At 43.8% G+C, this 15,950-nt stretch overlaps 1 protein-coding gene across 1 annotated transcript in view; it reads left to right on the top strand.

Annotated features, from left to right (window-relative positions):
* The first annotated feature begins 5,365 nt into the window (after window positions 1-5,365).
* The window catches only part of KCNK13 (potassium two pore domain channel subfamily K member 13), a 68,230-nt gene continuing 57,645 nt past the window's right edge, over window positions 5,366-15,950 (top strand). Inside the window, exon 1 of the mRNA XM_040559223.1 lies at window positions 5,366-5,727. Within this exon, the coding sequence (XP_040415157.1) occupies window positions 5,388-5,727 (340 nt within the window). The 5' untranslated portion in view covers window positions 5,366-5,387. The remainder of the gene's footprint in view (window positions 5,728-15,950) is intronic.

Below are 15,950 nucleotides of genomic sequence, written 5' to 3'. Positions count from 1 at the left end.
AGTTCTGGCGTTGACTTCATTCATTATCTCTCCTCTTGTGACTTCTCTTCTGTTCTTTTGGAAATGGAAAGGGTAAAGCTGAAGTGATTATTTTTTTTGGTGCTTTTTTAAAAATCTATTTAACACGTGTATGCAAACTATTACACTGCTACAAATAACATTATAGTCCACACTTTCTGAAAAATCCTCCATGGAAGTGCCTGTAGAGATGCATCCTTCTCATGACACTTTGTGTGACCCCCATTTTGCTCTTTTTGAGGAAATAAATATATTGTATATGAGTGTCTTTTTATTTTGTTTACTTAGAATTGTCCTGAATTCTACTTTCTTCCTTTCTTGCTAGGCTATGGGTAGGAAAGGGGTAAGCATGCCAACACTTTCTTGATTGGTTCTGCTACTGCTATGCAGATTAAAAAAGGTACTGCTTTTTCTTATGTATAGCATGAAAAAGTAGTCATATTTCTCTGGAGATACCACCAGTGAAAATCTCAATCTAGGATACAATTTTCCAATACAATTTTCCAACACAATTCTCATGTCTTTTGCTCACAGAAAGTTGAACATCTAGACACTTCCTTGTTCTATAGGTTCATTGCAATGGTATGTGTGTGGGTAAAGGAAGAACTTTGTCATCTATTAAAAAAAAAAAAATTTGGATGTTTTTTCTTCTATTTTGATGCTTTTATCTCTGCAAAGGAAGGAAGCCATCATATAGTAGTAAAAGGAATGCAAATCTGTAGGGTTGTCCATTGCTCTGCCTGCGGTAAAGTCAACTTTTGTTCTTACCAAACGTATTGTTTTTCTTACAAATACTGTCTTAAAGTAAGATGAAGGCAGCTTCTTTTAGTCAACTGAGATCAGAGAAGGCAGCTCCCAGGCGTGCAGGCGTAGGTTGAAGAAGATACGAATTACCCTGTCTCCAGACCTTGCTTTTGCAAAGTGCATTCCACATGGATAAAGCTCATCTCCATGTACAGTTGCAGCTTAGGCATTTCCTTATGTTGACTAAAGTTTGCTCCCATGTCATGCAAACATTAGATGTGGGTTACAGCTCTGCAAGACGTAGAATGAAAAGCAGTAGGAGTAACTTGAAGGAAGGCCGCCAGAGCCCTACAGGACACAGCCTGGTGCTTTGAAAACCCCAGAGGAAGATGAGTGGCATGCTCATACATGAGTAGCTTGGGAAAAGCTACTTCACTGCAGATAATAAAAGTAGAGGAAAAAAGAAAAAGCATAATCAGTGGTCTTGTTATACAGAAACGAGAGACAAAATATATTACACAGCAGATGTACTGCAGGCACAGAAAACTGTGAAATGACTTTTCTAATTATGTGCCTATATATATGGAAACATAAAAAAAAAAAAAAAAGTATAAACAAAGAAAAACCTGCTCTGAATGGTGTTGGTTTGTTATGCGGTTTGGAAAACTAAGCTATCAACTTTGGTTTTTTTACCTGTTGAAATGAGAGAAGTTAAACAGCATGCAACTGTAAATTGGCTTCCAGAAGTGGTAGTTGTTCTTGAGATTTCTTGAGGAGTCCCTTGTAGGGACTATTAAGTCCTGAATCTCTCTGTCTCTCATTTACAACAGCAAAATTTAATCTTCAAATAAAAATACCCTCTATAGGGTATGCTGTAAGTATAAATGAAAGTCATCCCTAAGAAGTCTAGAATATGATTATCCTTCCATTTTAATAACTGATGTGGAAAAGATGGAAAATGTAGTTTCTCATTTCTGTAAATCTTTTTCATACAAGCAGATTCAGTGATCTTTCTGCTTTGTGAGAGATGCAAATAGATGGGTAAAGGCAAGACGTGACATTCCTTACTTTTCGTTCAGTAGAACTCCACCAGAGATGTAATCTCTTTGGAAATCTTAACAATGGAACAGGCATGTTGAAAAGTTTAGCCTATTCTAAATGCCCAAAGTGTCGCATGTTTATGAAGGTGTGGGGTTTTTTTTATTGATTTTTTTTTCCAGATTTGTTTGTTAATTTCAAGTTTATCAAGTTTCAGAAGAAACTTTATTGTGTATAAAACTTGCTTGGAAGTAAATTGCAGCTCTCTCACAGCTTCTCCAAAGACAAGCAGTGCATTTCAGTTAAGCATACCAGCTTATCGCTTCCAAATGTGATAAATGCTTAATTAAAAAATATCCCATCAGTGAGATACAGAAACCAAATCTCTTTGTGAGTCTTCCAAGTTACTTGTTGACACATTAATAATAGCTCTGTTCTGATCAGACGTTTATTAGTAATCATTATTAGGGAAAGCTGAGAGACCTGGGTCTGTTCAGCCTTGAGAAAAGAAGACTGAGAGGGGATCTTATCAATGTCTATAAATACCTTAAGTGAGGGACTTGGCCAACCTCTTCTCAGTGGTTTGTGGGGTAGGACAAGGGGCAATGGCTAAAAAATGGAGCACAGGAAGTTCCGCACCAACATGTGAAAGAACTTCTTACGGTGAGGGTGACGGAGCACTGAAACAGGCTGCCCAGGTTGTAGAGTCTCCTTCTCTGGAGATATTCAAGACCCGTCTGCACGCCTACCTGGGCAACCTGCTCTAGGGATCCTGCTTTGGCAGGGGGGTTGGACCCGATGATCTCTTGAGGTCCCTTCCAACCCCTACAATTCTGTGATTATTAGGGTACTCAGTGACTGCGTTTTTCTTATTTACAGGGTTATCGTTTAACAATATCCATAGAACCAGAAAATACATTGTTTTTTTTTGTTTGTTTGTTTGTTTTTTTTTACTATTTACAGTTGTGCTCAACCCCACTACCACAACTTCCTTTGACCCTAAAAACATGCACAGAAAAAACACAATGGAACTTAGTGCTTGTGGTTCTGAGGTATAAGGCAAATGTAGCAAATTTCCTGATGACAATACCACAAGTGAACATGCTGAGGTTAATGGCAATGCATTCAGTGTTCAGGCTCAAAAGGTGTTAATTTGGGTTTAGGGTTAATTTAAATATCACCAATACGTTTAAACATTTTTTTTCACCTGAAACTTTTTTCCAGCTGTCTACACAACAGCGAGGGGATTAGTGACCTTTTTTACAAGAAAGTATTATTTAGAGTAAGTACCTTAATTAGAAACAGGGGAAGTAAAGGAAGAAAAAGGAGCTTAAAACAATAAAAGGTACTATACCTGTGGTATTTGCCAGCCATTTTTTCATTTTCCGCTTCAGGATTCCAGTCAATATAAGCTCAAATTTGTTCTGTCCCTTAATAGGAAGCATTAATAAGCTGCTTTCTCAAGAGATTAAATCACTGCACATCCTTTGTAATGCTTTAGTTTGGTGAAGATCAGATTTGACAAATTAGGATCACTTGCAATTTTTGATGCCTCATGACAGTTGCATGCTTCATTGTTTCTCAGGAGCATGACAGATGTTCTGTACCTGTATTAATAATCATGCTCACGCTACACATAAAACCGACACAAAAACTATTTCACACTAAAAATATATATATAAATAACAGTGAGAACTCTAAATCCCTGGATATTTTTCCTTGGATAACTCTTTGGATAACGGGATTGTTCTTTACATTCCTGTGGCAATCACAGCGACGTCATGGTTACAAGCAGGTGAAGACTCCTGTACCCACTGTGCCAATCCAAGCCACTGAAGAACAACTTTGATGGACAGAAGCTTCAGAGCAGGCTGAGGGCGCTCTTTGCAAGAGAACTGATTTAGATCCATCTTCTTTCTCACTGTCAAAGCAGGGGATAAAGTTTTTGTTTTGTTTTGTTTTTCTTCTAATAGAAACTGTCGATAATTTTAAAGATAGAGGAGCACTTTTAATGGAAGTATGTGGTTACCTTTGCACATGGCACAGTCTGGTTAGTTTGACTGGCATCTAAGTCTTCTTTTTTGGCTGTTCAATGTCTTCCAGCATCGCTGCTAATTTTATTTGCAATATGCCAGTGTATGCTGAAGAGGAATGAAGAGGGAACAAAACCACAACATAATGTGTTACTTTTCACCTACGAATAACAATAAACAGGGAAAACAAAGAGAAAGCGCGAGTCTCATTCATCCTCATCTGCTGGTTTGCTGTGTGATGTGGGAAGTAACTTGGCTCCCCTCAGTGCCGTGCTGGCCAAGCAGATCCCTTGCCATGCCATCCTTGGTGATCCTCTCTTGGAAACCAGCACAGAGTTGCACGCACTCAGCCTGCAGGACTCAGACCCATGCCTGAGATGTAAACACGTCTCAGGCTACGAGACGGCCCGTGGCTCTCACACTAAGCGTTCTTTATTTGACATTAAGGGAGATTGACATTAAGGGGATAATTATTAAGAATATCTTCATTCCCATTGCATTTTTGCTGCAACATAATTAATAGAAGGGAGGGGAGAATGTTGCAGTAATACCTCATGAACCATATTTCTAAAATAAGATGTGTGTAACTTGTCTTTCACCGGAAAGAAAAAGCGTTTATGTATGAATATGTTGTACAGAGGTGAATTCTAACCCACGGTCTTTTAAAGTAGAATCCAGCACTGTGGTAATTGCCGGATATCGCTGACTTCAGCTTTTTCTTCTTATAGTAACTTATCTTTCCAGAAAGTTTCCATCGAGAGCGCTTTGCGGCCGCACACAGCCCGGCGTGGAGGCACCCCGCAGCCCGGGCGCGGCACCTGCCTCACGCACGGCCCCTGGGTGCCGGGCGCGGCGCCGATAACGCCTCGCTGAGGAGAGAGAGCACCAGACCCGCAAAGAAAGCGGTGCCCTCTTTTGGCAACGAGCAGTAACTCCTCCTGCGCTGTGGCAGCGTGGGCACAACCGCGCCGGAGCCCTCGCACATGGGGGCGCCCAGCCGCCGAGCCGCCCGCCTCTGCCAGGGGGCTCTGAGGGGCCCTGAGGAGCCCCTGGGCGGGCGGGGAGGCCGCGGAGCCGCCGCCCGCAGCCCCTCGGAGGGCCTCGGTGCCGCCTCGGCTGAGGGGAGCTGCCCTCGGGGCGCCCGCTCCTCACATGGCGGCGCCCCGGGGCGGCGGGGCGAGCCGTGCTGCCGCTGCCCCCGCCGGGCCCGCCTCAACCCCCCCGGCGGCGGGCGGGCGGGCAGGAGGCGCTTGGCGGTGCCTGTCCCTGCGCCCCTCTCCGACGTGCTCGGGGCGGGGGAAGGAAGGGGATATGAAACTCGCCCAGACGGCGGCCGCGGGGGTGGCCCGAGGGGGCTGAGGGGCTCCACGGGACGGGACGGGGCGGGGAGGAGGGGACGGCACGGGACGGCCGGTGGCCGCCACCGCCGGGACGCCTCGAGCCGTTGTCCCCGCTCACGCGTGGCGGACGGCGCCGCCGTGATGCCGGGCGGCGGCCGCGGGAGGGCCCCGAGGTAGCGGCGCGGCGCGGCCGGCCGGTGCCGCCCGGCGGAGGATGGCGTGCGGCGGCGGCTGCTGCTGCTCCAGCGCGGGCCGCCTGAACGCGGACAACGCGCGGTTCCTCCTGCTGGCGGTGCTGATCGTGCTGTACATGCTGTGCGGCGCCGCCGTCTTCTCGGCCATCGAGCTGCCCACCGAGCGGCAGGCCAAGGAGCGCTGGGAGGAGCGGCTGGAGAACTTCACCCAGCGCCACAACCTCAGCCGCGCCGAGCTCCGCCACTTCCTCCGCGAGTACGAGGAGGCCACCGTGGCCGGCATCCGCGTCGATGACATCCGGCCCCGGTGGGATTTCACCGGCGCTTTCTACTTCGTGGGCACCGTCGTTTCCACCATCGGTGAGTGCCCGGACTCGACGGGGTCCCGGGGGGTGGGGGTGCCGCCGTCGTGCCGGTGCCCGGGGGTCCCTGCGTGCCCCAGCCCGGCTGTGGAGGGGCGCCCGAGCCGGGCCGGCGGCAGGTGGGCTGCCCGCGGGCTGTGCTCGCCTCCCCGGAGGGACGGGGGATCCTCAGGATGCAGGGACAGGCTCCGGGGATCACTGCTCACACCCGAAGCCAAAAGGATTTGAAGAGCCGCCACGCCATCCCGATTTTTGCGGCGTCTTTCTGGAGCGAGTCTTCGGTCCGGAGTTGGGGAATGTCGGTAGGCTGCGAGCTCTGAAGGGACTTTGCTGCTGGGCTGATCTTTTACAGAACAAAAGTCATGAAACCGGCTCTGCGGTGCCCAGCTGCCAGGTGCAGTGCCTGGGAAGGTTGGGTTTCAAACCACCCAGCTCTCCGTCGCGCTGGCTTTCCGTGGCAGAATCAACAGGTCGGTGGGCACTGCCTGCTTCGTTGGTGAACAAACCCGAGTTTATCCGGGCTGAAGGAGGTGCAGGGGAAGGTGATATTGAATAGATACATTCAGGGGGGCTGAGAAGAGAACATGAAGATGGAAAGGGACAGAGCCAGGAGCTGACATCAGCGCCCCAGGGTGCCTGTGGGTGTCAACAGAAAGGCTGCGTTAGCTGCTGTGGGCAGCCAAGAGCCCCGGAGAAAAGGAGCTTGCTTTAGTGAAAGACAGGCAATCTTCTGCGCATTTACCACTGTGATAAATGGGGTCACTACGTCTTAGTAATGGGATTTCCAATTCAGATCAGTTTCACTCCACATGGGAAACACACCGAGGAATGATTATGTAATTACTAAGGGCAATTCTTCAAGAAATCGCCATTAACACTTGCTCCCTGAACACGGGCTTTGAGATGTCTTTCTTTCTGTTGGACGTGTGAGCTGTCCGGCAGTTTGTTGAACACTTGACGCTTCCAAGTGACTGATTCCCCAGCACCGAGTTTTTAGGTCTTTAGTTAATTTTGTAATGACAGGTGTCATTGGACTGGTTTTATATTACCTCAGGGCATCAGGGTTTGGGTGTTCTGTGTCCTTAGACCTGGAGAAGTATGCTTAAATGTTCTGCTGAACTGGTGCTTTAAAGTAACTTACAACATTTCTAAAACCGTTTCTGAGAACTGATATTGTTTGTTTGCCATTGTAACATCTCCCTTCAGGTGTGTTTCCTGTATGATCAAAATATGGTGTTGATCCTAACCTTTGCTACTGTCCTAAAATCATAGGAAACAGAGCTGGGACCAGATCTCCAAAGTTCACCAGGTCCACCTCTGTTCCTAGAGGAGGTATCTTGTGTGCAATTACTTTCCTGATACACATTTGTCCAAGCTGATGTTTTGAACCTGCAGTGGTGGAGATTCCACAGCTTCCACAAGGAATCCAGCCTAGTGTGTTATCATCCTGACTAGAAAAAAAGTTTATCCCAATGTCTATCTTACTGCAGTTTAGTGACTTTCCTAATTTTTGTCTTATCCTCAGACACAGAAAATGGCCTCTTAGGTACTCAAAAGACTGTTGTGTGTCCCTTCAGTCTTTTCCCAACTTAGAAAGCCACATCATTATAAAACCCCTTTGCAGTGATACAGTTAATTTTTACCTGTAATAACTGATGCCAGTAGTTCTTAATGTTAATATTTATCTTATATAAATGAGATTGTTAGAGGAAGAAGAGTATCTGTGGTCCTATTAGCCGTAATTACTTACAAGCACAAATATCCACTTAGCCACTCATACTTCCTGGTAATTTCTTTGGTTTGCTGATTTCCGTTGCCCGCAATTGAGAACTCAATCAGCATTTCTTCAGAAAATGCCCTGGAGAACCCTTTTTCCTTCAGATGGTCTGTAGTCTTTGAAGATTTACATCCTACCCCTTCTTTGACTTGACATTTCTCATTCTTAGTCGTATCAATAGTGTCACTTTCTCAGTTTTATCAACAGCATCATTCTTTCTTAATCTGGTCAGTGGCATTGCACGTTTTCAGTCTTATCAATGTCATCACTCTTCCTTAATCTCCCCAGTAGCATGGCTTGTCTGTGAGGCTGCTGGTGTGTTTCAGCTCTTTATCTTAGTGCGTGCTGCAGGCTGGGCTCTCTGGATGGTCACAAGACGATGGTGACTTGGCCACATCCCCAGGGCCACACCATGCAGGAGCGTTCTCCTGCATGCCCTGCAAGCACATTTGTTTTTATCAACCATATTGTGGCTCATCCTAACACTAGATTGTTTTATACATCTCTGATCAGCGGTTTTACTCTCTTCTTGACCCTTTCTGGATGGTCTGCATTTCTTTCATGCCCCAGTGGAGTGCCCCCAAATCAATGTATTACTCCAGCTGTGACCTCTCTACTCTGAGGAAAGCAGAAAAATTATGTCTTGTGTTTTTCATTCTATACTTCTGGTGGCCACATACATTTCTACAGCTAAATAAAGTTTGGCGCCTTCAGTTAAAGACACTTTTTCGGGGATTGGTGCTTTCATGGCATATTCCCTGTATAAACTAATCCTCCACACTCAGTAATACATACTGGTGTCAAAGGTTTTGATTTAATAGGTAAATTGTTGACAAAGTAGCTGTCTTCTATTTCTCTTATAAGCTTTATATTTTATATTTTTTTCTCTTCCACATGGTGGAAATTGTTTTGCTACTGTACTCGAGTAAATGCAGTTCTTCTGCAGTAAATAATAGAAACCTAACCACTTTGATATACTGCTAAAGCATCACTGAAGTGTTGCCGGTAGTATCAACTGCCTACCCATACTTTAGCTCAAAAGATTTACCATCATGTATTTTGGGCTCTGAGAGGAAAGAAGAGAGGTTTACAATATCTAAGGGGATAGTACTGTCTTTTTAATTAAGATTCATATAGGATGTTTGTCACCCAGATATCAGACTGTGATATCAGTGTGTGGAGTCAAGAGGTTGAAACAAAATATAACCAACCTCTTTTCATTTGTCAAGAAAATACAAAGCTAAACTAATTAAAAAAGCCTTTTTTTTCAGTTTAATAATTTAGAGTTTGTTCTGTCAAAGGATGTATTCATATCAATGCTCAGCCTGTAATTCCTAATTTTGATGTGTCTTTTGCTTAGTGTGATCCAGCATTAGGCCCTGAGGCTACCTATGTAGTGGAAACAGCAGAGGCGTAAGAAGGCAGCCACAAGCACCTGCCCAACTGGTAGATTACCTAGTTTTGCCAGGAGGTCAACCCAGGGAAGCAGATGGGGTCAAAGCCCCTCCATCCCATGAAGGCAGTTGCCTAACTCTAACCTGTGGGGTGGAGCCTACCTGTGTAGGATCATAGAAGCACAGAATATCCCGAGTTGGAAAGGACCCCCAAGGATCACTGAGTCCAACACCTGGCTCCACACAGGGCCATGTCTGTAGCAGAATTCTTCATACACCCCCTTTGTTTTCTGAGTTAGATCGTCTGTTTGCCACATAATGCACTAGTATTTGGTAGGCTCTGGATGCTCAGCAGTGTCGGACTGTAAGGTCGCAGCCGTCAGCAGGCACTCTGATACCTAAGGAGCTCTGTGGTACCTTGGGACAGCAGTGCCTCCAGGAGCTGGGGAGCTGCTGCCCAGGTGCTTGAAGAGCTATGGATTGGATCGCTGCTTGTCTTTTGTGATAGACACCTCGACACCCTCTATTCCGCTTGCAATAGGTGGACGCTGCTGCCCAGAGGGTTAACATAATGCGGTATTTGCAGCATATAGGTCCTCCTCCTTCTCTGCTTTTTGAAACCACTGAAAAAAAAGTTACTGACTTCAGTTGCATCAAATGAAGGGCTTACCATTACTGCCTCCTTATCTCAGGTACATCTGTATTTCTGTGAATAACTTAACAAAATTGAAAGGACTTTGTTTCCTTTTTAAAAAACAAACAAAACCTGTGCCCATCCCAGGCAGTATCATGGTCTTGATTAAAAGCGGTTTATTTTTAATTCTAAATGATGTGAAATGTGCCTTGTCACAAAAGCATAGCCTAAAGAAAGTAACTCATCAAACTGACGTATGATGTAGCGTGTGTGGTGTTTGACCAGGCTCACAGCAAAAGAGTTTTTTTTTTCTCCTGTTGAAGTAGAATTTCTTGTATTTCAATTTGTGCCCATTGCCTCTTGTCTTTTCTGTGTGAACTGCTTGTAAGTAGTGAGGCAGAGGAGGAAGTTATATCGTTTTCACAAAATGAGGTACATTTTGTGGAGAAATTGCCAAAACTTGCATCCTTTCTCTCTGCCAGAAGCTGCCGCGTGTTTTTCTGGAGGTGCACAGCCTTGGTGCAAGGTGAGAAAAGAGGTTTGTCCCCCTGCTGCCTTACCTGAGGCCCAGGAGCCAACATGTGCTGGCAGAAGGGTGGGCTTCGTGCAGTAGAGAGCAAGGGGCAACCAGGTGGTGGTGTGCGCAGAAGGGGGCACGGAGAGTCAGAGCATCTCCTCTGAGCAGCTAGAGGGGGCTGTGAGGGGAACATTGCTGGCTAACTGGGGGGAACCCCCACGGCAGGGCTGTTCCCTGGCAAGGCAGCCGTGCTGCCAATCGTGGAGTGAAGGAGGGAGCGCGGCCAGGTGCCAGACAAAATGCTGGTGTCCTTGTTTTCACCTGTGTAAACGCAGCACCTACGTCTGAGGAGAGTTACAGCTTGAGGGGGGGAACCAAAAGGAGGGGGAGGAATAATGCCCAGCAAAACACCAAGGTCATTAAAAAGAGAGAACTGGGTGTTTGTAGCCTTCAGATTGCCCTGTCTTTACCATCCGTCAGGTGAGCAAAGGGTGGCGGCTGCACCGAGTGCCCCCCCGGTGGCCAAGGGCCTGGTGTCACAGAGACAAAGGGACAGGCCGTTACCCAGCTGAACGCGATCTGCATGTTGGAACTTGTACCACACCAGGTACATTGTTCTCCTGGCTAATGTTATTCTTCTTTAAATTCCGTTTATGCTGCAAGCAGCCCTAATAATTCAAAACAGTGGCCTGCTCTAGCCACTGGGCCGTGACAGAGACTCAGTAATCCCGGGTGGGACAATGGGGTAAGCTCACAGGAGCCAGCATTTTCTTTTCAGTAGGTTCATTCAGGTTCTGGATGTTTCTTGTCGTAGATTCTGGAGTACTTTTTCTTCTTGGTGAGCTGACACTAGGCTAAGCTTGTTTTTATGTTCATAAAGTCTGTTGTGGTTCTTGTTCCTGAATGTCAGTTGAACTTGTCCCTGGATGTCATGAACTTCAGAAGACATCATCTGACCCTGAATCCTATCTGAATGTAAACCCTTACACATTTTCCTTTAAAGAGATCCCTCTTCTCCTTATAAACAGTGGCATATGGCTGCTACGTAAAAGCATCATGTTTAAAATTCTTCCACAAGAAGGGAGTTTGCGTTTCAGTTCCCTGCTTTGTCCCCTCTCATATTCTGACTATTCTTGCTGAGGGCGTAGCCCACATGCCTGTTCACCTGTGTTTAGTGGAGGGTGATGTGTACATAGCTGTTTTCTGGATGTTTACTGACTCTGAAATGCTTTTCACCAAGGTTGCTGTCAGTAATGGAGACTCCTATGAATAACTTTGTGCTGTGGGGACTGTTTCAGGTGTCCTTCTGAGGTTTTGAACTTCTCCCGGGTCTGACATACAGAACTAGTGTGCAAGGACCTGATTACACTACCTGGAGCCACTGAGCCTCTTAGTCCTTTCCTGGATGTAAAGTGCTTTTTGCCATCTTGCCATACTCATCAGCAGAAGCCTAAAGATTGCACCAGGCTGCTTAGGTTCTCCTTCAGATTAAAAACAAAACAAAACATAAAAACAAAACAACAACAACAACAAAACAACAAGACAAAACAAAAACAAAAACAAAAAAAAAACAAGATATAAAACATTTAGTTCCAACAAGCTTTGTTAAAGGTAACAAATGATTTCCCTGCTTTCCTCTATTGTAGAGCTGCCTGAAGGATGAGAATGCCCCAAATATCAGTGCAGGTTATGGCTACTTGAGTTAGTATGACACCCACTCTCTCTTTCCCTTTGAATTTACCATATCCTGCGGTCTCTGACTTGAAAAGCATATTCCACTTATACCCTGTAAAAGTAGAATACGGGGAACTGAGTGTCATGTCTGATGTCCTTTTCCTGTCAGCAGACGTTAAAAATAGTAATTAGTTTCCATGATGGCAAAAGGTAGGTATTCAAAGATCTCAGACTTTCAGTGTAGAAAACCTGGAATTCTTATAAGCAGAAATAGTAGAGAAAGGGCTTCATAAAAGTATTATTGCAGTAAGAATAATAATAATGTATTAATTAGTATATGGTGATAATTAAAAATGAAAAGTGTGTCTGGTTAAGTAAGATTAAGCAAGGAGATGATGTTTAGATTTTCTTTGAAATATTTCACAAATGCAAAAGAAACAAAATGCAAAAAAATTGTCACACTGATCATTTTGGAGGCTGTTATTTCCTGAAGGTATTGAAACAATCCTACTGGCCTTTGTTGTGTAAATAGAACAGGCCATTTTTTTTCTTTTGTTTTTCAAATAATATTGCATTTGCATTAAGAGGAGTGTAAAGACAATTTTAATTAAATATTAAAAAACTCACTTAATGCATTTCTTAAAAATGGAGCTACTAAAGAAAGAGGAACAACAAGGTTTGCCCAGTGCCAACTAGAGGAAACAGCAGCCAAAAAGATGAAATTAGAAGCAGCAAAAAACAAGGTTTATTTGACATGCAGGCAATTAGAAGCAGCAAAAAACAAGGAGGTTTATTTGACATGCAGGCAACTGGTAGAGTGAAAAAAAGGGAAGAATCTTTCCTCTATCTCATCCTGATACTTTAATAAGAAAGTTTTTTTCCTACTGTATATAAAAAAGGTTTTCATTAGTTGTAGGTCATCTTTAAAAATGCATTCTAATGCTACTGATCCAATAGCTCTAAGAGCCTGAAAGATGTGTGCTTTTAGAGGATGACTACAAGACTGATTCCCTTCCTTTGAGCTTGGGCGGACAGTTCAGGAAAGTCATGTCTGGAACTAAAGGCTCTTCACTTTATATTCCCGTCCTTCATCTCTCTCTCTCTCTGATCCATGTTTGCCAATACGGAGAGCTTAGGCTAAAGCTTTAGGGAAGATGCAGGTAAACTGAGGCTGTTTATTTGCTTTACAGAGATTACCAAGTAGTCCTCAATTTACTTAACTTTTATTTGGTCCTAGAACTGCATCTGTTCGTATAACTAGTATATTCCCCACCTTTGAAGGACTTATTTGCCCAAGTAAATGATTCACTGTAATAGTTACTGATGAATATACAACAGATCTGTACAAAGCAAAGATGTAAAAAAAATGAACAGGAGAATGGTGGTTACGATGACAGAATGGCCATCAGTCTATACGCAGAACAAAGCAGAAATTTTTAAGTTAAGCAAACCATGCAATAGGAAAGAAGTATGAAATTAAATGAATCTGGAATTTCTTTTTTGTGACATTTACAAACAAGATCTAAAAAACCACAGGAGTGGTAGCCTAGCATGTTCTCTCTTAGACAGAGGTTAAAACACAAGGTTAAACCACACAAGAGTAACCCACAAGATTAGGAAAAGGCCAGGTGAGTTCTCCTGTGTACATTTTATTATTTCTCTTAATGTCAGAGTCTTCAAGTGATCTTCAAGTCATCCAACTTTACAGTACATATCTTAACTAGGTCAGATGAATTAATGTGTCCTAATATGTCTGTTCCTCTTCCCTGACCAGAAAAAAAACAGCTGAGGTTCCAAATGCAAAAGTTGATAATGATTCTAACAGTGTTGAAAATGAGGTGAAATAAATCCCACCCTACCAATCTGATGATGGGCACCCAGAAAGCAGCAGAATCAAGACACTGACTGTTAATTTCTCTGCCACAGGTTCTCTCTCCCTTTAATTAGATCAGTAAATATTTAAAAGCACTCTGAAATCCGCAGAGGCAATAATTTTATCAGTAACTCTCTTTCAGGAAGGTTGGGATGAGGCTTTTTGTCCAGGCCATAGAGCTTAATCATAATGGGGGATTTATCTATTCACAAGTTTATATGCTGGGAGATTAACACAAATTCTTCTACAAGTTTTTCAAACATAAATGCAACTTAAGAGGAAACCCTCTAGGTTCGTCTCTAACTTAGCTGCAGTGTAAATGTAGAAGGCAGCTTCTGTGACCACAAAGTGGCAGAGTTCATTAATCTTTAGAGAAGAAGGAGGAAGAGAAAACTGGGGGATTTCAAGAGCAAAAGTTTTAATAACGCAGAGATTTGTAGCATACAATCTCAGAGGAACCAAAACTAAAGAAAAATTAAGTTAAGGCAGGCTAGCAGTCTCTCAGACAAAATATACTAATGATGCTGGCTCAAATGATCCACATGTAGAAAGAGGACAAGAACTGCAGTGAAAGACCAGCATGTCTAAATTTTCAGTTAGTTATAGATTTCAATCACAAGAAGGAAGCATATAGGAAATGGTCGTGTGGTCGTGATAAAATAGGGTAGGGCCCAGTTGGAAACCGTGTTCTTTGAACAGTTTTCACTGGATCCCTGTCAGAATGTATCAAATGGGGCTCTGCAGGGGCCTGCCTGCTGTCCGGAATTGCTGCTATGCCAGTGGAAAAAAAAAATCACATTGAAATGTATGAAGAAGCTTGCAGTGTTATGTTTCCACTATATTCTTTTCCGGGAAACATTATCCAGAAAACAGTTTTCATGTTTGGCTGCTACACTTCTAGAAATAGGGTCTAGAAGGAAGTACTTGGTATGACCAGGCATCTAGAAGAAAGATCGTATGCCAAAATTGGAAGAAATCAAGGAATTTGAATAGCCAAGAGAAGAGAATTTGTGTGGAAGAACACAATATGTGAAAATCTGATGCAAGATGGATTTAATACTCTGTTCTCTAAGTGCGCAGCAGCTAGGACAAAAGTTAATGGGGCTTAAATTACAACAACGACAGTTCAGGTTACACACAAGAAAAAGTTTCCTAACACTGAGTATAAAGTGAAGCAGTTGTGCAGTGTGCCTGGGACTGCCATAGAGAATCCAGCACTGTAGTCCTTGAAAGCAGGTTAACCAGACATCCCTGGTGTCATCCCAAGAATGACACTAGAAACTTTAATTCCATCACTGGGAAGTGAATGGACAGGATGACCTTTTTATGCCCCTGCCAGAGCTTTTTTTTTTTTCTCCCCAGGTTCTGTAGTTGCATGTATTCATTATCCCCATTAGCCTCCAAAAATAAAGATTATATGTTCAGCTCACTGTATATAAAACTTTGTTCTTCGGCAGTTTTCGCTTGTATTTTTAGGATGCAGATAAAAAGCATTTTGTGACAAATTTACAGGGAAAATATAGATTAAAAAAAAATGTTAAACCCTCAGGAAATCAAAGCAAGATTTTAATATTAGAACGAAACAGGCTTTGACAAGTGCAATTGTGTTACCCTACTTAGTATACATCTCAAATTAAATAAACTTTAAAACAGCCTAAAATAGAACTGATCATGCACTGAGAAGCACTTAATTAAAGCAGTGAAATCAGATACAACAATATCTTTACTGCTGTTAGAATGAAAAGAGAAAAATGGATGGAAAGAGATTAATCAAAACCACAGTTTAATATAAACAGATCTTTACTTTGAAGAACTTGGTCCTGTAAGGAGCTAAGTACTTTGCTGGAAGATGCTCTTCTGTCAGCTGTAATTAAGTGTACCTCCTTCTGTAGTGTTATATATATCCCTATGACTTAGAGACAAAGAGCAGGAGGAAAGTGCGATTGTTCTTACTCAACAGCTGGAGAATTATATTTAAACTGAGCAGTGGGTATCTTCCTCTGTGCCTTCCACTGCTCCTTGCATCTCCCACTTGTTCTAAAGAGAGACCTTGCAAAACACGCCGCTGTTCACTTGCAGTGCTTCCCTGCAGAAACCAGAGGAGGGAAGGAAAGGGCGGAAAGGTGGCTGTGCACGCCCAGACCTTGCCTTCATATATGGGTGGGGCATGGCTGGGGCCACAGCTGAGTGGTTTTTAGAATAGTTTTTGGGTAAATGCTGGAGAGAGAGAAGAGGAGAGGAGAGGAGAGGAGAGGAGAGGAGAGGAGAGGAGAGGAGAGGAGAGGAGAGGAGAGGAGAGGAGAGGAGAGGAGAGGAGAGGAGAGGAGAGGAGAAAGGATTGAGACATTTGGG

This window comes from Cygnus olor, chromosome 5 (assembly GCF_009769625.2).
Source record: "Cygnus olor isolate bCygOlo1 chromosome 5, bCygOlo1.pri.v2, whole genome shotgun sequence".
In the NCBI taxonomy this organism is placed as follows: Eukaryota; Metazoa; Chordata; class Aves; order Anseriformes; family Anatidae; genus Cygnus; species Cygnus olor.
The sequence above is the reverse complement of the archived record's forward strand: the minus strand, read 5'-3'. Positions and strand labels throughout refer to the sequence as shown.